General features: G+C 46.0%; 1 protein-coding gene across 2 annotated transcripts in view; it reads left to right on the plus strand.

Moving 5' to 3' along the window:
- PLXNA2 (plexin A2) overlaps nucleotides 1–22708 on the plus strand; it is a 298684-nt gene that overhangs the window by 235916 nt on the left and 40060 nt on the right. For both annotated transcript variants that reach the window (XM_006834051.1, XM_006834052.1), the window contains one exon: nucleotides 16134–16285. In XM_006834051.1, the coding sequence (XP_006834114.1) occupies nucleotides 16134–16285 (152 nt within the window). The remainder of the gene's footprint in view (nucleotides 1–16133; nucleotides 16286–22708) is intronic.

Genomic DNA, 22708 nt, shown 5'->3' on the forward strand with positions numbered 1-22708 from the left:
GCGGAGCGGCTGGTAGTTTCAAACCGCTGACCTTAAGGTTCGCAGCCCGATTCGTAACCACTACGCTACCAGAGCTCCTTGTAGAACTACTTAAAATGCTATGGGAAACTGTTGCATTTCTTTTTTTAAAAAAACTGAGTACTTCAGGGGTATCCCCACTTGGCCTGAAGTGTTTCAGGACCCTTGGACCTCAGCTAATCTGACTTCCGTTCTGACTTGTTAATAATAATGACAGCAATAATAGTTAATGTTGACTGTGTACTTTTGCTCTGAGCACTGCATTTTTATGTGTTTTTACTAGTCTTCTCTAACTCAAGGCAAGCCCACGTGTGTCAGAGTGAAATGAGGCTGCATCAGGTTTTTAATGGCTGATTTTTCTAAGCATATTATAGGTCTTTCTTCCGAGGTGCCTCTGGGTAGACTTGAACTTGCAGCCTGTTCATTAGTAGCCAAGCACATTGATTGTTTGCAACAACTGAGGGACTCGAGCACTGAACTTTGCACCTTAGATATAGTCTGTCATTTAGACCTCACTGCATGCTGGTGTGGTGCTGTGGGTTAATGCACAGGACTGCAAAGTCATTTGAATCTCAAGGTCGGCAGTTCAAGCTCACCAGTCACTCCTTGAAAACCCTATACAGGGTTGCTATGGGTTGTAGCCGACTCGATGGCACTTAACAACAAAAACAGCATCAAATTTGTATGAAGCAGGAGCTTTTGTATCATTAGCCCAGTTTTGCAGCTATGGAAACTGAGACCCTGTGACAAAAGGTAACTTTCTTGTAGTCACATTATTAGTTAAATTCAACCTTCAGCTGCTTGACTCTAGAGGCCACAGTCTGACCACAATACTGTGTTTCATCTCTTTTCTGAGTTCACCTGCAGAGATAGGAGGAAAGGTAGTAGTCCCCACCCCCAGCATCATTTGTGGAGACTAGACATGTGCAGGGAGAGATGACACAGGGAGGGACAAAGCCAAGGGTAAGTACAGACAGGTAGTGGAGCAGGGGCACAGAGATGGGAGTGTTGGAAGGGCAGCCTAGAGAGCATGAGTATAGGCTGTGGTCAACAAAGGGGACCCAGAGCTCCTTGGAAAGCAGCAAGATACAGTCTTGGTAAAGGAAAGGTGCTGAGGGCCCAAGTCAAGGAGACCAAAATGCAGGATGGGGTGTGGGTTCTCCTGGTTGATAGTCCAGGAGTCCTTCCCAGGAAGGAAAATGGTCAACTCAGGCTTTGGAGTTAGCATAGACTTGGCTGGGTTCTGTCACTCATTGTGTCATTTAAACAAGTTACCGAACTTCTCTGCCTTCATCTGTAAAATAGTACCATCTGTAAAATAGTACCGAACTTCTATTCCTTCATCTGTAAAATAGTACCATCTTCATAACTTGTTCTGAGCCCTAAGTGGGATAAAATATGTAAAATATGTCCTTCAAACAATGCCTGACTTGTTATACCAAAACCAAACCCACTAGCACTGAGTTGATTTTGACTAATGGTGACCCTATGTAGAGTTTCCGAGACTGAAAATCCTTGTGAAAGCAGACAACTTAAACTTTCTCACACAGAGTGGCTGGTGGATTTGAACCACCGACCTTACGGTTAGCAGTGTAATGCATAACCCACCATGCAACCAAGGCTCCTCAGAAGTTAATAAATGAAGAAATCGTCTTTAATAATCTGGAACTAACATGACTTCTGCCATTTCTCCTACTGTTTCTATTGTGGTTGTGTGCTATTGAGTCTATTCCAACTCAGAGAGACACTATAGGATAGAATCGAAATAGGGTTTCCTAGGCTCCAAGCTTTATAGGAGATCCCCAGGTTTTTGCTCCTATAAACAGCTGGTGGGTTGTAACTGTCAACAATTCTGGTTAGCAAAGGATCACTTAACTCTTGAACCGCTTTGCTGCCTCTGTTAGCCAGGAGAGCTATAGGGCAGATGGTCATTGCATTCAGATTCTAACTAAACGGTTGGAAGTTGAAGTTCACTCAGCGGTACCTTGGCAGAAAGGCCCTGGCAACCTCCTTCTGAAAAACCTATGGAGCACGGTTCTACTCCATCATACAGGGAGTCAGCATGAGTTGGAACTGATTTGATGACAGCTGGGTTTATAACCAATGGAATTTTGTGAGATTTGAGATTGCTGGCCAAGAACTTCTGACCCCTCACACCTGTATCCTATAGGAGCCCCGCAGCTAAGCCCCTCCAAGGTTCTGTCTGAAATTCTGCCTGTGTCTGAGCCCAGGAGTGTTCAGGTCAGCCTGCGTGGGTGCTCTCTAGATTGCCAAGCCCACCCCCTCTTAGGTCTCCCTCAGGATCTCCCCAGCTGTAATTAATCAGCTGCATCTGTTCGTGCCCTTGGGCAGCTTTGTGGAGTAGCTTCCTCTGAACTGTTCAATTACTGAGTGCAAGAATGAGGCAAGTGGCTGTTTTCCAGGTCAGGGCACCCATGGAGGAAAACAAACACGATGCAGTCTGGCAGGAATACAGATTCAGTTAGGGTGCTTCAGTGTTCTGAGGCACGCAATCAGGCTGTGCTGCCAGCAGGTTGGGTCTGAGTAGGTGAGGAGCCTGGCTCCCCAAACCAGAGATTCTACCAATCGCTGGGGGAGGTAGGTCCCAACAGAAGACAGGCACCTCCCAGCTAATCTGCTAAGATCAGCAGACGTGCTTTGTTCGGTGCTTGCCAGCTTTATCCCATTCCTGCTGTCCCAATCATCCTGGCCTCCAATGAACAGATAACAAATTGGCTGGGACTTGGACTAGTCATTTTATTCATGGGCTTTGCCCATTGCTGTGGGTTAATGTGGTAGACTATGAGATCAGTTTGAACCACAAGGTTGATGGTTCAAACCCACCAACCACTCCTTGGAAACCCTATACAGGGTCACTATGGGTCAGAAACAGCTCAGTGCCACTGAACAACAACCACCACTAGGGCAAGATTTTAGGGTTGCTAGACTGAGCCCTCTGCCCTGAAGTGTCTTCACCATCTTTCCCTCCTGAATTCAGGTATTAATAGACACTCTTTCGTCTCTTGTAGGGTTTGCCTGTTGTTGTTGTTGTTATGTGCCGTCGAGTCGATTCCAACTCATAGTGACCCTATACAGGGTTTCCGAGGCTGTAAATCTTTACAGGAGCAGAAAGCCTCATCTTTCTCCCGCGGGACAGCTGGTAGTTTTGAACAGCTGACGACCGTGAGGTTCGCAGCCCGATTCGTAACCACTACGCTACCAGAGCTCCTTTAGGGTTTGCCTACAACCAGTTAAAAAGTCAATACCTAGGTAAGGCACTGATGGCTCAGTGGTAGAAGCCCTGCCTTCCATGCAGAAGACCCAGGTTTAAGTCATGGTCAGTGCACGTCAGTCATAACCACCACAAATCTCCGTGGAGGCTTGTGTGTTGCTGAGAGGCTGAGCTAATTTCATTGGAGTTTCCAGACTAAGACAGATTAGGAAGAAAATCCTGGTGATCTGTCTCTAAAATTCAGCCAGTGAAAGCCCTGTGAGTCACGGTGGTCTGATATGCAGCAGTCATGAGGATGTCACAGAACCCAGCAGCGTTTCATTCCATGTGGTCACCAGGAGTTAGAGCGGCTTCAGGTCTGTGGCAGCTTACAATAACAACCCTTACTTCAAGATAATAGTATGACTTAAAGATCCATTACAATGCAAATATGGGTTTCTCTGGAGGGAAGAGAAGAGTCTTGGTGTGGCTTTGTAGGATAAGCACTGGACTGCTAACCCCAAGGTCAGCAGGTCAAATCCACCAGCCACTCCTCAGAAACCCTATACAGGGTCACTGTGAGTTGGAACCGACTTGATGGCACTTAACAACAACAAACAACAGGGAGAAGAGAACAGTGATGTGAAAATGAGGGAAGGGGGGGTTACCCAAGGAGGAAAAGAAGTGTGGGGAAAATACCCAGGGTTTGCCCACATGCGCAGTTCTGCTAAAGCCAGCCCGGTTAATGGTGTGCATGACCAGGGAAGGGAAGTCATTTGCACTCCCTACCAGTTCTCAGTCTGGCCTCCACTCAAGACACGGGCATCCTTTGGTTCCCTAGAGTCTCAAAGGATGTATGGAAATCTGTGAGTCCAAAGAAAAGCATCTGAACTGATCAAAGCGTCTAGAAAACAAGACCTTCTGAGAGCAAGCTAACAGTTGCAGAAGCGCAGACCACGGGTAACTTAATTGCTGTCTTCAGTATCTGAAAGATGTTTGATGAGGAAGCTGCTTGTTCAGTCCTCCATTTGATAGAAACAAAACCAGCAACTGACTTAAATTAAACCAAGGGAGCTGGCAGGAAGACCATCTTGATGATTTGATGTTAAAAAACTGCATGGCTCCCCAGCAACACTTAGGCATCTCCATTCTCCTGATTGTCAAGTAAAGAACGCCGTTCATCCTACAATCTGGTTGAGGCCAGCGTTTCCCAGTAACAGAGAAGTGGGGATATTTATTGATGGCTACTCTGTTCCAGGCAGTGTGGTAAGTATTAGTTTGCTAAGCAAAGGTGATATAGTCCCTGCCCCTAAGATAGTTGCTGTCTGGTGGAAGAATTGAGCAGTTACAGGCCAGTGTGGTGATTGTAATTTTAGAAGTGTTTCCTATGGGCAGTAGGAGCATAGGAGAATGTTACTAAATATGTCCCAGAGAATCAGGAAAGGCCCCTGTCTTGGTTATGTAGTGCTGCTATAGACAAAGTACCACAAGTGGAAGGCTTTAAGAAACCGAATTCATCTCTCACAGTTTAGAAGACTGAGTCCAAATTCAGAACACTGGTACTGAAGCAAAGGTCCTTGTCTCCTTTCAGCATCTGTACACACTCAGCATTCCTCAGAGATCTCCCTGCATCCTGGCTTCTATCTCTCACTGGATCTAGGAGCTTCGCAGCACAGGGACTCCAGGTCCAAAGGATCCATTCCACTCCCAGCTCTTCTTTCTTAGTGGTGGTTGTTGTTGAGTGCTGTCGAATCAGTTCCAACTCATAGCAACCCTGTATAAGGTTTCCAAGGAGCAAGCAGCTGCTGAGTTTGAGCCACCAACCTTACAATTCAAACCAGGCTTGTAGTCTAGTGCTTTATCCTACCTACAGCACCACCCTAGGATTCCACACATCCCCACCCCCTTTCTCTGTTCACTAGTCACTACTTACTTATTTTATCTTTGTAAGATAAATGGTGCCACAGGTCACAGCCTTGAGGAAACGTCTTTTCTATTGACTGTCTTACTGACAACAGATCTTATCATGGAAGTGATGACATTATATTAGATCTCATTTTGGGGGCATCACTGAGCTCTGGTAGCGTAGTGGTTACGAATCGGGCTGCGAACCTTAAGGTCAGCGGTTTGAAACTACCAGCCGCTCCGCGGGAGAAAGATGAGGCTTTCTACTCCCGTAAAGATTTACACCCTCGGAAACCCTGCACAGGGTCGCTATGGGTCGGACCCGACTCAATGGCACTTAACAACAACAACAACAACAACAACTGCGCCTTAACTGCCAAACCACTTAGAATCCAGACCCAGCCAAGTTGACACACAACCTAAGCTGTCCCATCCCCACTGAGGAGGTGTCTTTGAAGCAGGGCCTCACAAAATGCATCAGCCTTTGTAATGGGCATGCTTGAATGGTTGAGGGAGTTGATATCAAAGGCACCTGGACTTTAGACCTTATAATCATCCTGAGAGCCTCTAAATCTCCCAGGAAGCACAACATGTAGGTAAGTAAAGGGCTGAACCTGCATTGGAAAGTCCAAAGAGTAATGGGTGGGCTGAGGAGGCGTGTACAGGAGGTTAACACAATATATAGGAAACACCCTCAGCAGTCCCTCTTCACCCCTTCAGCTGCACTGAGCTCTTCTATCTCTCATCCTCTCCTCCCACTTCTCCTAAGGTCCACAGAAGAGAATGTGGATACTTTCCTGGTCCACAGCAGAATGTGTGTTGAGAAATGTAGGAGTGAAATTCGTCAATATCTAGAGATCTTCCCGGGGAGACTTTTCCCCATGTGTTTACAGAGTCGAACTCTCCATGGGTTTTCTACGTTGTAAAGTTAAAGAGCCCTGGTAGAGCAGTGGTTAAGTTCTTTGCTGCTAACTGAAAGGTGTGTGGTTTGAACCCACCACCTGTTCTGTAGGAGAAAGATGAGGCAGTCTGCGCCCATAAAGATTTACGGCCCAGCCTAGGAAATACTGTGAGACCATTCTACTCTATCCTAGTGGGTCTCTATGAGTAAGAATTGATTCAACAACACACAACAACAACTGGTACAGAAGTAAATTTTTAAGCCTTGCAGTGCTGCTGGTTAATGTTGCTGTTGTGTGCTTTCAGGTCAGTTCTGACTCATAACGACCCTGTATAGGATTTCTGAGAGAGCCTGGTGGGTTTGAACTGCCAACCTTATGGATACCAGTCCAGTGCTTATCCTACAATGACACAAACTGCTTGACTCAACAGCAAAGAACTTTTTGGTTTAGAGAACTTCCCAGTTGGTTGCATAGATTTTCTTCCCCTTCTTCCTCTTTCCAGACCCTTAACTACACACACACACACACATACTCATATCCCAGACTATTAAACCACTTGTTTGCATGGGTACCTAATCCAGAATTACTTTTCTGAAAGAATTCATTGAGTTCTTTATGAAATGCTGAACATACCCAAGAATAGGAGGTAACCAGAAGAAGAAGAGCTGGCAAGGAGGGAAAGGATAAAAACCATTTTGGACAGGGCCAGTGTCTTCCTGAATGTATCTCAAGTGGAGGGGTACTTTGGGGTCTAGAACATGCTTCTGTGCAGGCCCTGGAATCCACAGAAGCCAAGATCTTGTCCAAGTTCAGGCTACAGGAACCCCTAGGCATTCTCCAAGTAACAATTTTCTATCTCCAGTCATCCCAGCATCTGAATGGAGCATTCATCTGTCCATTTATTCTCCTTTCCAATAGAGTCATGTGTCACTTGATGTCCACAATACAGTCTGTGAAATCGGATGTTAGGTGATTTGGAAGTCATGTGAATACCATATTGATATATAAGTGCTGTATTGATTGTTATGTGCCGTCGAGTCAGTTCTGACTCACAGCAACCTGTCCCTAGAAAATAAATAAGTTCCATACCTAAATCTGTCTCTAAGCCACATTTGTATATAAATTGAATGCTTGTTTTAATATACATTATATGGTATACCTTACTATGCACACACACACACACATAATAAATAAAAGAAAACAACTTGCAGATACACCAAAACATCTTTAACATAATAATGCAGTAATGATGATAACAATGTTTTGATGAGCTTTGCAAAGTAGACACCGTTTGTTATTGTGAATTTCAGATTTTTTAATATGATAGACTTGATAGGGGTTGGACCCACAGACATATATGTTGTCTGATGTAGCCTAAATGGATATTATGTGGCACACGTCTGTAGATGGAGACATCCTCATTGTTTCTAATCCTATGTTTGTGTGATCTGGGAAGATGCAAGCGGGGGTAGTATGGGAGTGGAATTACCAATTAGCAAGAAACTGCTCACTAAGCCACTATATTAGGAAATTTACAGATGTTGTCTCACTTCATCTTAGCAACATCCCTGGGAGGTGAAATTATTATCTATTATTGTATTGGGGCTCTAGCGTAGTGGTTACGAATCAGGCTGCAAACCTTAAGGTCAGCGGTTCGAAACTACCAGCCGCTCTGTGGGAGAAAGATGAGGCTTTCTACTCCCATAAAGATTTAAACCCTTGGAATTCCAAAAGCCTTGGAAACCCTATAAAGGGTCGCTATGGGTCGGAACCAACTCGACGGCACTTAACAACAACAACAACAATTGTATTGGGGCATTGACAGTGTTTATAGCTCATGAGTAGTGATGGTTGTGGTGGTGGTGTGCCATGGAGTCAGGTCCGACTCATAAAAACCCTGCATAGGGTTTCCGAGGCTATAAGTCTTTACGGGAGCAGAAAGCCTTATCCTTCTCCCACAAAATGATTTGTAGTTTCAAACTGCTGTTCTGACCTTGAGGTTAATAGCCCGACTTGTAATCACTACACTACCAGAGCTCCTTTGTGTATGGAAGAGCTGGAATTCAACTTCAAGTCTGTTTGTGGCTCTGGACTGCTCACAGCAAGGTCAGTGGTTCAAACTCACCAGCCACTCCCCGGTTACCCTGTACAGGGTTGCTGTGAGTCAGAATCAACTTGATGACACCAACAACAACTGACTCTGAAGGTTACTCTCTTCCTGCTACAGATGCTATAGGGCCTTGGATAGTCTCTCTTCTGTACCCTCGAGTAGCCAGCATGACCCCAGTAAAATTAGCTACCATCGTATTAACTGACTTATGGCACCCCTATGTGTGTCAGAGGAGAATTGTGTTCCATATGGCTCCATGACTGAGTTTTTATAAGTAGGTCACTAAGCCTTTCTTCTAGAGCACCTCTGAGTGGACTCGAATCTTCAACTTTCGGTGAGCATGTTGACCGTCTGCACCACGGTGAGTCTCCAGTCAGAAGTACAAGGTCACCTGAAACTAGAAGTGAAGACTTGTGGATTCTGGCTTACATTCTGCCATTTTCACTGTCAGTGGTAGAGATTTGCGTAACTTCCCTGCCTTTTCATCTTCTCTTCTGCTGGAAGTTAACTTTCCCTTCCCCTGCAACCCCAAACTCCTTTCAAGACTCCAAATCTGGAGCCAGCAGTAGCTGACGACTCAGCCAAATCAGCTGTTTGTAGACCCATGTGGAGAGCCGAACTCTGCTCCCAGCAGAACCAAGCTTTGTAGAATGCACTACTCCTAAGGAACCCAGGCAGTAGTCTAGAGTGGGCTTGGTCTTAGGTAGTATCCTGAAGAAGCCTACTTCCACCCTGGAAAAGACATCCTTTCCACAAAAGCTTCCCCTCTGCAGCTTCTTCCTGGTACTTGGGTCTGGGGAGACATGAAGAAAGCAGGATGTCTGCCTTTTCATCAAGATTGTTATTCTCAGAGTCACCTGGAGGGCTTCGGGGGGCAGGGGAATTGTTGGTTCTACAGAGTACTCACTTTCCTCTTCTACTTTGCATTCTGAGCAGACTCCTCTCTACCTTGACCCTTGCTGATTTTCAGTCTGGGGGAGAACAAACGATGTGTCCAGAGGCACAGAGATTTTTAAAGTGCATGCCACAGCTAACATCTGGAAGGAGTCCCTTGGTGGTGTAAATGGCTTATAGTCTTGACTGCTAACTAAAAGATTAGAGGTCTGAATCATCCCTAGACACCTGGGAAGAAATCCTGGTGATCTACTTCCAAAAAAAAAAAAAAAAAAAAGTCAGACATTGAAAACCCTAGGGAGCATCGTTCTACTCGGACACACGGGAGGTCCATATGAGTTGGAATTGACTTGACAACAGGTAGCTTGTAGCATGTGAGTAGAACATTGTAGAATGGCAGATGTGCCTGAAGAAAATGAAGGGCCTCAAATGCCAGGCCAAGAGTTATGGTCTTTGTCTTGATGATGGTGAGAGCCATTGAAGATTTTTATAGCAGAAGACTAATATAAATCTGAGTGAGTGTTCATGGATGTCATTGTGGCGACTCTGAGGGAGCTAGGTTTGTCTGGAAGAACACAAAGTCTGTTCCAGTTGGTGTGGATGAGAAATGAAGGAGCCTTGTCGAACACTCTCCATCTGGAAACCAGAGACACACAGAGTCAAAAGACACACTGGCATATAAACCCTCTGATTTATGATACAGGGTAGGGAAGGGAAAGGGAACAGTTGAGGAGCCCTGCACTATTCCTGACTAAGTACACAGTGATTTCATTAACCTTGAAAGAGAATCTGGGAGGATAATCAGGTTGGGGGTAGGAGGAGGAAAAATTAAGAGTTCATTTTTAGACATGGTGAAATTTGAGGTACCCAAGGGACATGCGTGTGCAAGAGAAGATGTCCAGTAGCAATTGGATATATGGATATGGAGCTAAGGAGGAAGCTCCAAGCCAACGATATGGATTTCCAAGTCATCACTAATGGAGGCCTTGGGAGTCCTCTTGCAAATCAAATAATCACACCTCGTCTTTGTTTTGAAAATCCAGACTTTTCCACATCAGTTTTGCTCAGCAAAGAGGCTGTAAGCGCTGCCCTTGTGAACCTTCCAGAGCCTGGTGCTGCTTAGTGCTTTCCTCCCACTACCTAGCCCAGGTGCTGGTAACATAGCACAGAGCATCAAAAGGAAATTCCATAGACCCAGCATTCTGAGCTCTGATCACGTAGTGGTTACGAATAGGGCTGTGAACCCTAATGTCAGCAGTTCGAATCTATCAGCTGTTCCTTGGGAGAAAGATGAGGTTTTCTGCTCCCGTAAAGACTTATAGCCTTGGAAACCCTGTACAGGGTCTCTATGAGTAGGAACTGACTCCACAGCACATAACCACCACCACCATACCTGGTTTAAAGTAGCTCTGGTAGCATAGTGGTTATGAATTGGGCTGCAAACCGCAAGGTCAGCAGTTTGAAACTACCAGCTGTTCCATGGGAGAAAGATGAGGCTTTCTGCTTCTGTAAAGATAGAGCCTCGGAAACTCTATGCAGGGTCACTATGAGTCTGAACCGACTCCACGGCACGTTACCACCACCACCATATCTGGTTTGGATTCTGGCCCCTGTTAGATGGATTCAAAGAGATCAAGTTTGTGTTTCCTCTTCCCAAACTACCTGTTTCACTTGTATCTTCATGCCAGGACTATAGCATTTGTTGTACTGTGGTGGCTAGTGTGTTACTGTGATGCTGGAAACTATACTGTCAGTAGATCAAACACCAGCAGGGTCACCCATGATGGACAGGTGTCAGTGGAACCAAGTAGAATGGTTTATGAATCCACTTCCCCAAATGAGCCAATAAAAGCCCTATGGATCACAACAGAACAGTTGATCACTTTGGGCAAGTGATCATTTGGAGGAAGGCATTCTAATTGGTGAAGCAGAGGGTCAGTCAGCAAGGACAAGAGAGACCCTCAGCAAGGTGGGTCAGCACAGTAGCCACAAGAAAGGATTGAAGCATGCAGGTGATGTGAGGATGACGTGTTGTGTTTAAGGTTGCTGGAAATCAGTGTCAGCGTGGTAGCAGCTGTCCATCTATCTATCCATCTAATCATTTTAAAACTGTAAGAAATGTTCTCCCTTCTCAAAACAGTGTTAGCTGACTTATACTTCTGAACAGCTCTGTGCTTACTGTGAAACCAGTATTACAGCACCCCAGCATCCAAGGCTGTGTCTCTGACACCGCCCCTAGGATGTTGGAAGGAGAATAAACACTACAATGACTTAGCAGCTGGAGGAAGCTACTCAGAGGAACCTGCCAAGGCCACTGAATACCCACAATACAGTTCCCTCATGCTACCTGCGAGACGGAAATATTTTTAGAGTTTCCAGAAAGATTTCATTTCACAGTTTTTCTGAAAGGTTGTAATTAACTACAGTGAGCAAAAGAATGCATTTTTTAAAAATAAAAGTGGGGGAAGGAGAGAGAGACCAGTCAGCACCAGTTTCTCATTCATTGGTGGGTTCGTGCCATCCAGGTGGCGAGGGAAGAGATAGGAGGTGTTGGTAAAAGCATATCCCAAGCAAATCATAAAGGACCAGGAGCAAAAGCACATTGTCTTCTAATGATGCTGTTTCACAACAGAGGGGGGCAGCTTCTTCCCTGCCCGTCCCATAGAGCCCAGGAGTCCCAGAAACCTGAAGGAAACCATGCCAGGGAGAATGGAGCAGCCAAGATCTATTACTGCTAGGTATTTTTAGAGTCCCCAGAGAAAGAAAGGCTGTAGGGGCTACCGGTTCCTCATGCCAACTCCTTCCTCGCCAAATTGTCCTTCCTCCCTCCGTACCCACCCCTAACATTCAGAGATGATGTCTCAACTATCCACCCTTGATGCACTTCAAGTCTCTTGCTAATTTTTTTCATAAGATGAAATGTTTTATTCCCAGGAAAGGGAGTCAGAGTGCAGAGAAGGTGGAATAGGACCCCAGAGGAGTGTGTTCACTGTCTGGACTGGCTAGGAGGGAAGGCCGCATACTGCACAAAGTCTATAGAAAGGGTGGAATGTCAGCTCTGAGTTCAAGTTCTGATTCTATAGAGAACTTACTGAGAGTCTAGCAGTGTGACCACGGTCTTCAGTACGGGTTGCACCTCAATGTAAAGAAAACAAAAATTCTCACCACTGGACCAATAAACAACATCCATATAAATGGAGAAAAGAGTAAAGTTGACAAAGACTTCATTTTTCTCAGATCAACCATCAGCACTCATGGAAGCAGCAGTCAAAAAAATCCAACAATGTGTTATATTGGGCAAATCTGCTGCTTTACAAGACCTTTTTAAAGTGTTGAAGAGCAAAGATGTCAGTTTGAGGAGTAAGGTGCACCTGATCCAAGTCATGGTATTTTCAATAACCTCACATGCATGCGAACGTTGGACAGTGAATAAGGAAAACCGTAAAAGAGTTGATGTATTCCTGAGTTATGGTTGGAGGAGAATATTGAAAGTACCACGGGCTGTCAAAAGAATAAATAGATCTGTGTTGGAGGAAGGACAACCAGAATGCTCCTTGGAAGCTGGATGGCCAGACTTCGTCTCTCATAGTTTGGACAGGTTGTCAGGAAGGGCCAGTCCCTGGAGAAGGACATCATGTATGGTGAAGTGGAGGATCCGAGAAAAAGAGGAAGATTCACGAATCCCCCATGAGATGGATTGCCACAGTGGTAGCAGCAATGTGCTCAGGAGTAACAAAATTTGTGAGATTGGCCCAGGACCAGGCAGTGTTTCGGTTATGTATAGGGATGCTATGAGTCAGTGCCGATTTGATGACACCTAACAACAACAACAACAACAAGCAGTGTGAACAGCATGCTGACCTGGCACAAAGGGAAGAGCCATCCCTGGTCCTTGTCCCCAGTGTATCACCTTCTTCTCTTGATGGGTCACCTAGGGATTTGTGGCCAAGTTTGTGGTGCCCACATCACAGAAGGGACCAGTGCCCCTTTTAAAGAGGTGGGAGTGGGACAAAGTCCCCAAAGTCTTTGAAGCCATTTTAATCTGGACTCCCTGTCTCTTGCAGCCAGCATGTGCAGGAATCGGGGGAGCCTTCAAAAAGTGCTCAAGGACACAGACAGAGGCTGCAGATCTTCCCAGAAGCCCCATCAGGGAGATTCCCAGTGGGCTGTTGACCTTGCTCAAGTCCCCTTTCCTCCCTGTCCTTGCTTTTCTTATCAAAAGAGCACTGGGATGGTTGACAGCTCTGTGGACACCTCCTTCAGGTTCCATCCATGTATGCATTGTATATGGCCTTGGCTACATCACCAACTTCTCTAGAGCTCAGTTCTTCTCACTGTAAAATAAGGATTGGGGGAGATTTCCAGGGATCTCTTTTAGTCCTGGAATTCTGTGTTTTCTCTGATGCCTAGGGTTGAGCTCACCTCTAATTTTCCCTGCTTCCGATAATGGTGCTGTGGGATAAGCATAGGGCTGCTAACTGAAATGTCGGCAGTTTAAACCCACCAGCCACTCCACAGGAGAAAGATGAGACGGTCTGCTCCCATAACAATTTACAGGCTTGGAAACACTAAGGAGCTTTTCTACTCTGATAGGTTTGCTGTGAGTTGGATTTGATTTGATGGAAGCAGGTTTTTTTGTTTTTGTTTTTGTTTTCAACTAACTACAGACCACAAAGTTTGAACTGATTCTCTGGGGTCTGTTGGATCCCAAAGGGTTGCAACAAAAATCAGCTTTTTCCCAAGACGCTGATCTATTCCCAGACAGAAGCATACACATTGGGGGAACCTGATTCTGCAGCTCCTTTTCCTGTTGGGTCACAGCAAAAGGAGACTAAGTCAGCATTTGGTGACTGGATTACAGAATGAATAAATGCATGGACCTTGCTAACAGAAAACCAGCAAAGATTTGGAAAATCATAACACTATTTCATCTTAGTCCTAGCATGTGTCCCAGGAATTTTTTTTTCTCCCACAGAACAATTTTCTTCTTTGATCCACTCCCCTGCAGCCAGACTTAATCTCTTACTGCTCTGAGTTCCCACAGCTTTCTCCCTGTTTCGGTTTTATCACTGCATTCCCTGCATCCCGCTGTTGCTTTTGCACGTCCTTTATTCCTTCTGCTTGACTATACATTCCTTGAGGGCAGATCTCCAGTCATCTTCATCACTGTACCTCCCCCAGGGTCTACCACTCAGGCATGGCAAACAGAACACCTCACAGGCACAAACAGTGGTATCACCAGTGTTGATGTGATGTCACTTAGTGTGGTATACATGGTGTCACCTTCCTCTCCCCCCATAGACCTCTTCCCATAGTAGATGATACAGAATCCAAGGTTGTGGTTCAAACTCAACAGCCGCTCCTTGGAAACCCTACATAAGGTAGTTATGAGTCAGAACTGTGGCACTTAACAACAATATTTCTTAGTTTGTGGTAGCTCATGGTACCAGATCCCGCCCCGCCCCCCAACCTGCCAATGGACCTCTTCCCATATCGCATGATACAGAATCCTTAGTAACGTTTATTATCTACTTTAATCCTAGAATAAAATGTGATAAACATAGTTGTAAATGACTTATGTGTAATATTTCTTAGTCTATATGCATAATGGACTCCTGGTGAGGCACTGTAGGAGAAGCACTGGACTGTAAACCACAAGGTCAGTGGTTCAAACCCACCAGCTGCTCCTTGGAAACTCTATAGGGTCACTATGAGTTGAAACGGACTTGATGGCACGTAACAACAACAACACCATTCTACATGGACGCCTGGTGTGGTGCTGTAGAATCAGCACTGGACTGTGAACCATAATGTTGGCAGTTCAAACCCACCAGCCACTCCTTGGAAATCTTATACAAGTTCACTGTGAGTCAGAACCAACCCCACGGCACTTAGCAACAACAACAACTGCATAATACTAATAATAAAAGTATTTGGTAAGATCTCTCTGTGCTGAATTTATGTTATTAGTTAAAATATGATTCCTAATTGAATGGAAAGCTGTTTTGATTTTCCTCCTTTTCTTTAATTACTACTTTTTTTCAAAAAAGTTGTTGATACGGGTTCACAAATACTGTAACCCTAACCCCTAAACCAAAATATTATAGCTAAAACACCCGGAAAGTTGACAAAACAGCTACTATTGTAATACTGGCAGCAACGGAAACAGCAGCTTGTGCTTTGTAGTAGAGAGACAAAGCCATTTTTATTCCATGTCTTTGTAACAATCACAGCTCTGACCAGAGCATATTGTTGTTGTTTAGTGCCATGGAGTCGATTCCAACTCATAGTGACCCTATATAGGTTTCCGAGGTGCAAATGAAGGATTTGAACTGCCAACCTGGTGGTTTGCAGTCCAGTGCTGACCCACAGTGTTGAAAAAGTAAGTAAGTTAGCATAGACTTTTAGCCATGTAGTTATATTGATACTTGTATGTTTTTGTTGTTATAATTAACTACAGGGATATTTATATATAAAAAAACACACAAAACAATACGTTTCTGCTGAAACATTGCACAGAAATTTCATAGGCATCATTTCGGTGTCACCCCTATGACGGTGTTACTCGGTACAGCCACTAGTGACACCGCTGCTCCCAAAACCCCTTCTTGTTGTAGCATGCTCCCAAACACAACCTCTGTTTGGAGCTCACATGTTCCCTGTGAAGCTGATAGTGATAGTTATCCTGCTTCACTACTAAGAACTGAGATTCAGAGAGACTGTGGGGCTTGCTCACAATCAGGTAGAATCAGTTGAATTCACTGATTCAACTATAATGAATAAGAGTCACATCTGTAACAATGATTTCCTATCGCTGAGTCAGTACTCAGAGATAATCTATTACAATGGCTTGATGGGTAGGTGGGTGGGTGGATGGATGGATGGATGGATGGATGGATGTGTGGGTGGCTGGGTGAGTGGGTGGCTGGATGAGTGGATGGTTGGATGGATGAGTTAAAGAGCTAAGGAGGTAGTGTAAAACAGAACAGGATGTCAGGATAAGCTACAAAGTGCAAAGAATACACACACCATCCACCCTACTCATGAAAGGTCTAAGTTTGCTAGGTTTGTTAATCACCTCTCCCTCCTGCAGATCTTGACAGTTTCTGGACCACCTGAAGGAGGGACTCGCGTGACCATCCATGGCGTGAACCTGGGCCTGGACTTCTCTGAGATTGCCCACCACGTGCAGGTGGCTGGGGTGCCCTGCACACCCCTCCCTGGAGAGTACATCATTGCTGAGCAGTGAGTGCCCCCTGGCTGGCCCTTTTCTTCCTAGACAGGATTTGCTTCCCATGGGAACCTTGGGTGGAGATGATCCTCTCTCCCTTAGATCCTTCTAGGATTCACCTTTGCCTGCTCCTGTCATGGGCCCTGCCTGGGATGCCGTTCCAGGAACCTTTCTTGCCCCACATCCACTCTCAAAAGGTCTCCCTTAGTTGGATGCCTGTGTTCAGCCTCCACCTGCATCTGGGCTACCAGCACTGATGCTGCTACTGCTTTCTCTGTCCCCACCTGCCCGATGCCCTGACTGAGCCAGTTTCCCAACAAGTCCAGACTCCTTCTAGGTCCCGTGCCCCCTCCTCCCCAGCCCCCATTGGAATGCATCCTCATGGTGGGCTGCGGGCAACAATTTGTTTGGCGCATGGTACTCTGACAGCAGCTTAATCCGAGCAGGGCCTCCGCCGGAGCAAATTCATTTATTTCACTAAGGGAAATGTCAGCTGGAAATTAGAAAATAGGCATGTAGTGGCGGACAGGCGGACGGGGCTCCGGGAGTGACATATGTTCCAATTTGGGGTGTTCATTTGGCAGTGGCGACTGCTGTGTAGCTGGTGGGCAGGAGGTGGGCACGAAGCTAGGAGTGGGAGGATGGAAGTAAGGATGCTTGTCCTCAAAAGGAAAAAGGGAGGAGACAGCCAGATCATTCTGCATGATCTGTCATGCTGAGTCTCGGCAGGTCACTCTTGTTCCACTAAGAACACAGTTCTGCAAAAGTACTAAGTATATGACCAAGGCCAGGCTTTGGGGAGGAGCATCCCTCCCTCAACTCTACCCTCTGCAGCTACAGGCCCTGTTCTCCAGCCTTTAATAGCAACTGTAAAAATAGCATTGCTTCCTCATGGATCAAGCACTTCCTCATCCATTTCTCATATGTCATTGATGAGGACCCTGAGAGGTAGACATTGTCATCACCATTTTCAGGAAGCAGCAAAAGACTCAGAAAAGGTGAAGTGGGTTTCTCAAGGTCACACTGAACGGGAGATCAAGTCTCCTGACTCCTAGTTCATTGGTCTTTTCATTCCATAGTAGTGATGGACGCAAGTCCTGGGCAAAAGTGACCTGAAATCCCAACAGTTCATCAGTGTGTGGCTTTGAGGGCTGGGACCCCATGTCCATCAGATAAGCCTAGAGAAGGGTCAGGGTTAAAAGGAGTGAATCCCCAGATGCTGAAGTCTGATGTGATGTCTGCTGCCCATGGAAATGAAGAAGAAAGAGATGTCAGGTCTGAACCTTTATTTAGAAAATTACGCTGGCAAGGAATCCATCTTAGAGAAAAGGTCATTGGGTCTTCAGGAAAGAGATGGCCCATTACCATTGCACCCACTCTGATTCATGGTGACCCCATGTGTGTCAGCGTAGAACTGTGCTCCATGGGGATTTCAGTGGCTGACTTTTCAGAAGCAATTCTCTAGGGTTTTCTTCTAAATGCTTCTCCATGGACTTGAACTGCCAACCTTGTGACTAGCTGCTTAATGTACTGAATGTTTGCACCGCCCCAGAGACAGGAGAGGAGAAGTGGAAATGACAATCGCAGTGCTTCTGAGCCAGAAGAGAAAACAAAGGCTGTTGGAGCCTGCACGTTCTTCACAGGTTCCTTTAGGTAGAGGTGGTTAGAGTCCAACATGCTTCTAGACTTGGCTCCACTCTCAGTCTCACTGACCCCAATCTACTGTAGTCTCAGAACCTGCCTTGGACCTCTAAGCAGCCCAGTCACTAACTTGGCAGGATGCCACAGGGCCCCAGAGGAAAGAGGCTTTTGCTGAGAAATGCAAACACCTAAGCAGCCGGACTTAGAGATCTCATGAGATTTCATGTCCACGGATACTGAGTTCCTGGTTCCTCTATCCATTAGCCTTAAGATCTTAGCAAGCCGTTTGGTCTCTCTGACCCTCATCAGCCAAATGGAAACCCCACTTCCCAACATGGTGAGGATTTGGAAGGAAAGCAGTCGGATGAGAAGATGTAGACTGTAAATGACTGAGAAATTGTAGCTCCATTTAGAATCCGATACTCTGCACTTGCCCGGGGCCACTGAAAAAAGCAGAGGCCAGGGAAACCACGACCACCCTAGAGAACTGCCATGGTATCTCTTCAGGCACAGGGCAGGTGCACCCTGGACCTTGGCGGGATGCAGCTCCAGTAAAGCCAAGCTCGTTACTGCTCTCGAGGTTTCAGGCTTTGTTAACATCATTAAAGCCTCATCCTGGGCAGTGAGCAGCAGGCCTAATCATTACAGATGTCTCTGAGAGATGAATTTGGCTAAACAGGAGCCATGCAGAGGACTGGGCGGCGGTAGGATTAGCGGACATGGTAATGACTCACCATATGCTTGTGCCGTACCATCTATCACTCAGCAATTAGGTTAATGTTGGCTAAAAGGGCCCCGCTTAGTCTTATAATCAGCCCCCCACAGGTCTGGGGAGGGCCAGTGTCTCTAGAACAGGACATTCTACGGGTGATGGGATGCTGCAGATGTAGGCTGCAGCTCAGCATCTCTGAGGCAGAGGTTCCTTGTGAGAAGTAGCCTCCGCTCAGGTCCCCAAACCCTCACCCTCTCTTTTGCTCCACCTGTGAGCTCAGCCACGGCCAGATGGATGGTGAGCTGTGTGTGCACCTCTCCCCGGTGGTGCACACTCATGGGTAGCAAGGCACAGTGGGTGAAGTCTATGGGGTCCCTGGGTGGTGCAAACAGTTAAGCGCTCAGCTGCTAACTAGAAGGTTGTCTGTTCAAGTCTACCCTGAGGGGACTTGGAAGAAAGACCTGGTGACCTTTTTCTGGAAAACCAGGCAGTGAGCACAGTTCTACTCTGCAACACATTCAGTTGACTTGATAACAAATGGCTCCTGGCTCTGCAGATCTGTAGACAGTGTGGTACGGGAGCAAGGCAGCAAGCCTGGGTGTCAAGAGAATGGAGGCCAAGCCTCAGCTTGGTTACTGGCTAGCTGTGTGACTTGGGGTAAGTCACTTTGCACCCCAGTCCTATAAGTAAGAAGAGATGACCTCTACCATCTCTTTCATGGTCCTCTGATTGTCAGAACCAGGAAACTCTACTCCCCACAGAATCTACAACTCCCACAACTAGAAAGCTGACCTGCAGTACTCGTGGGTCTCCGGAATTGCCCTGTGAACTGTGAGGCAGGGTTGGATTCTTCATTTTAAAGAGAGAACATGTAGGCATCTGCAGCTACACAAGGAACAATGCCACCAGGGACACAGAGTGGGTGTGGCCAAGGTGGAAGGCCCCCAGAAGTCAACCGCAGAGACCTTACAGACTTGATGTCCTGAAAGAAGAGGAAGTTCACTAATACTGGCTGAGGCCATTGTCAACCAGGAAGGCAGTGGGAGGGTGTAGTTATTAGCTCTCAAAGCCTTACCAGTCCAGTCAGGACATCCCTATTACCTCTGCCAACAACCTTAACTTTGCCTCAGCATTGATCCCCAGAGGGAAGCATCTTTGCCTTGCCCTCTCTACCCTGTCCTCCCAAAGACATTATTGGTGTTAAGTACCATTGAATCAGTTTTGACTCATAGCAGCCCTGTGTAGGGTTTCTAAGGAGCGGCTGGTGGGATTGACCCTCCGACTTGTGATTAGCAGTTCAATGCTTATCCTACAGCATCGTACCAGGAAAGACATATAGAGCATTTAATGAAATAAGTATGTGAAAAAGTTTCATTATCTTTTCATTCCAATTTTCCACCAACGTTTTGAAACCCCCTCATAGAAAATGGAACCAACTCAATAACACTTAACAACAGCATAGACAATAGACACCGCCGGAGAGTGAAGGGATCCAAGGACTGAGCCTTGGAGTCAGGCTGAGCTGGATTTGAATCATGGCTCTGCCACTTAACTTGCCCTGTGGCCTTCCTAAATCACTTGGCATCTCTGAGCCTTAGTCATCCTCCAGGTAAATTGGAGACTGTAAGACCTGCCTCATAGGAGATCCTGAGGATAACTTGAGATCCTGTCTTGCATAGTTCCTGCCATGATGAATGAATTGTAGCTCATACTATTATTAAAGTAAGAGTCTGTTTTGGCCTTATACTCATTCTTCAATATAACCTTTCCCGTTCTCTGAAGTATCACCTGTATCTTTCTTCAGTGGCTGTTTTTCTGAACTCAGAGAACAGTTGCCTACGACAGATTATACTCAAAGCTGTTGTATCCTTTCTTTCAGGCACTGGGTTTCAGAAAGGAAAAAAAAAAAAGGAAGAAGAATTAGAGGGCATTAGAGGTCAATAGAGTTTTACTTAAGGAGTCCTGGTGTGGTGCAGCAGGATAAGCACTTGACCTCAAGGTCGGTTTGAACTGCAAGGTCAGTGGTTCCTTGGAAACCCCATACAGGGTCACTCTGAGTTGGAACTGACTCAATGGCACTTTACAACAACAGAGTTCTGCTTCTCTCCAGCTTTTAGCCAGACCCTGGTGTAAGCCCTTTGCTGACACAGCCCCGCTCCACATTCCTGCAGTGAAATGAAGCTTTTTCCATGGAATGAGGAGCGGTCCACGGCAGTGTCTAGCACAGATGGGGTATTCAGAGCTAGTTTCAGATGCTCAGCCTGACACTAAGGTAACGTCCACTTCCTGTCTACTGCTCTTTTCCCGGGGCCTTGGTACGTAAAGCTTGTCTTGTGGGCCATGAATCCTGAGCACAAGAAGATTCCAGAAAAGACAGTGTCAAAAGGCTCACTGTTAACTCCATACATGGAAGTTTCTGGTCTTCTCCTTTTCTAGGCATGGCCTCAACACTCTAAGAGGCCACATATGACCATCCCATGTTCTCAGATTTTCATTTCCCAGGACGTCAAGCCCATTTTTTTTTAACTCCTCCCTTTTCTCTCCCAAGGCTTTCTTCAACATGACTCCATCATAGAGTGTCCAAAGGGAAGGGATGAGAGGAAATAGAAAGCTCTGATGAGAATGTGAGGGAATGAGATCTATCTGCTTCCTCTTCTACTCTTCCCTCTCCTAGTACTAGTTGCTGACAAATCAATCCCAACTCCTGGTGACCCATGTGTGTCAGATTAGAACTGTGCTCCTTAGGGTTTCAGTGGCCATTACCTTTCATAAGTCAATCGACAGGCTTTTCTTCTGAGGCATTTCTGGGTAGACCTAAACCTTCACCCTTTCAGTAAGTAACCAGGTACTTAACCATTTGTGCCACCCATGGACTCCAGAGCAGAGCCATAGAGCCCAAGAAGCAGAACGAGTTGGTGGTGGTGGTTATGTGTCATTGAGTAGGTTTCAGCTCATAGAAACCCTGTTTAGGGTTTCTGAGTCTGTAAATCTTTATGGGACCAGAAAGCCTTGTCTTTCTCCCTCGTAGCGACTGGTAGATTAGAACTGCTGACCTTGTGGTTAGCAGCTCAGTTCATAATCCACTACGCTGCCAGACCTTCCTTCTCAGCAGGTAGTAGCATGAATATAATCACACATAGTATTTTAAATTAATCTTCTTCCCCAATGCTCCAGTAGTGAGGTTTAAGGAGACAGTTATGTATAAAATGCTAATTGATCATCCTGATCATGTTTACTCTGGATTCATAATTAATTTCTTTATTCAGATTGAAAGGGAAGGGTGAATCTTTTCCATCCACGCTCGGTCCTTCCTTGTTGAATCTAATATGCTAGAACATATGACAGTTATTGCATGTTAAGTAAATATTCGCCAGAAGTGAAAGTACTTATTTGGGATTAACTGCCAGGAAGGGGATGGAGACTAGTGGCATGCCATGTGTGTGAGCATGCAGCGTATTTGTTTAATGCAAGTTTTATTACATCCAAATGAAATCTCTGTTTAGTTACCTTCCTTCGTGGAGAAGCTGTGGAGATAAGCATCGCTCCGTTAAACACAGATCTTCCCCACCGTGCCAGGATAATGCTGGGGATTAGTGCAGAAGGGGTCTGTTTTTCTGACTCCCCACTAAGTAAACCTACCAGGGGTACCAGACTGCTCTGAACTCTTAAATGGTGAATAGAAGCAAAAGAAAATCTTCCCTCTGCTCCCAGGCTCTTTTTTTGCTTAGTCACGTGGAGCCCTCGTCCACCCACCCCATACTCTGCAATTCCAGTCCCCTGGCTGCCCACCCTTTCTAGAATGCTGCTGTGGCTAAGGCAACCAGTATCTAAATGTGCTTCTTGGAACTTATCTCAGGCACCAGCAAAGTCATCACTGGAAGTATTGATCTGGGCTCCAGGAGAGAGAACGCTGAGAAAGAGCGCATCTCTTCCTTCCAGCTCGCCTGTTAGTGTGAGACGTGACTTCCAACCCCGAGGCTGTGTCAACGCAGAGCCCACCAGCTTAGTGCATTCAACCCTTGATGAAGTGGGAGTCCAGTGTCAGCTGATGTCCTAATAAACTCATCTACCTCCCACCCTTTCT

The sequence above is a fragment of the Chrysochloris asiatica genome, unplaced genomic scaffold (assembly GCF_000296735.1).
Source record: "Chrysochloris asiatica unplaced genomic scaffold, ChrAsi1.0 scaffold00009, whole genome shotgun sequence".
Lineage (NCBI taxonomy): Eukaryota > Metazoa > Chordata > Mammalia > Afrosoricida > Chrysochloridae > Chrysochloris > Chrysochloris asiatica.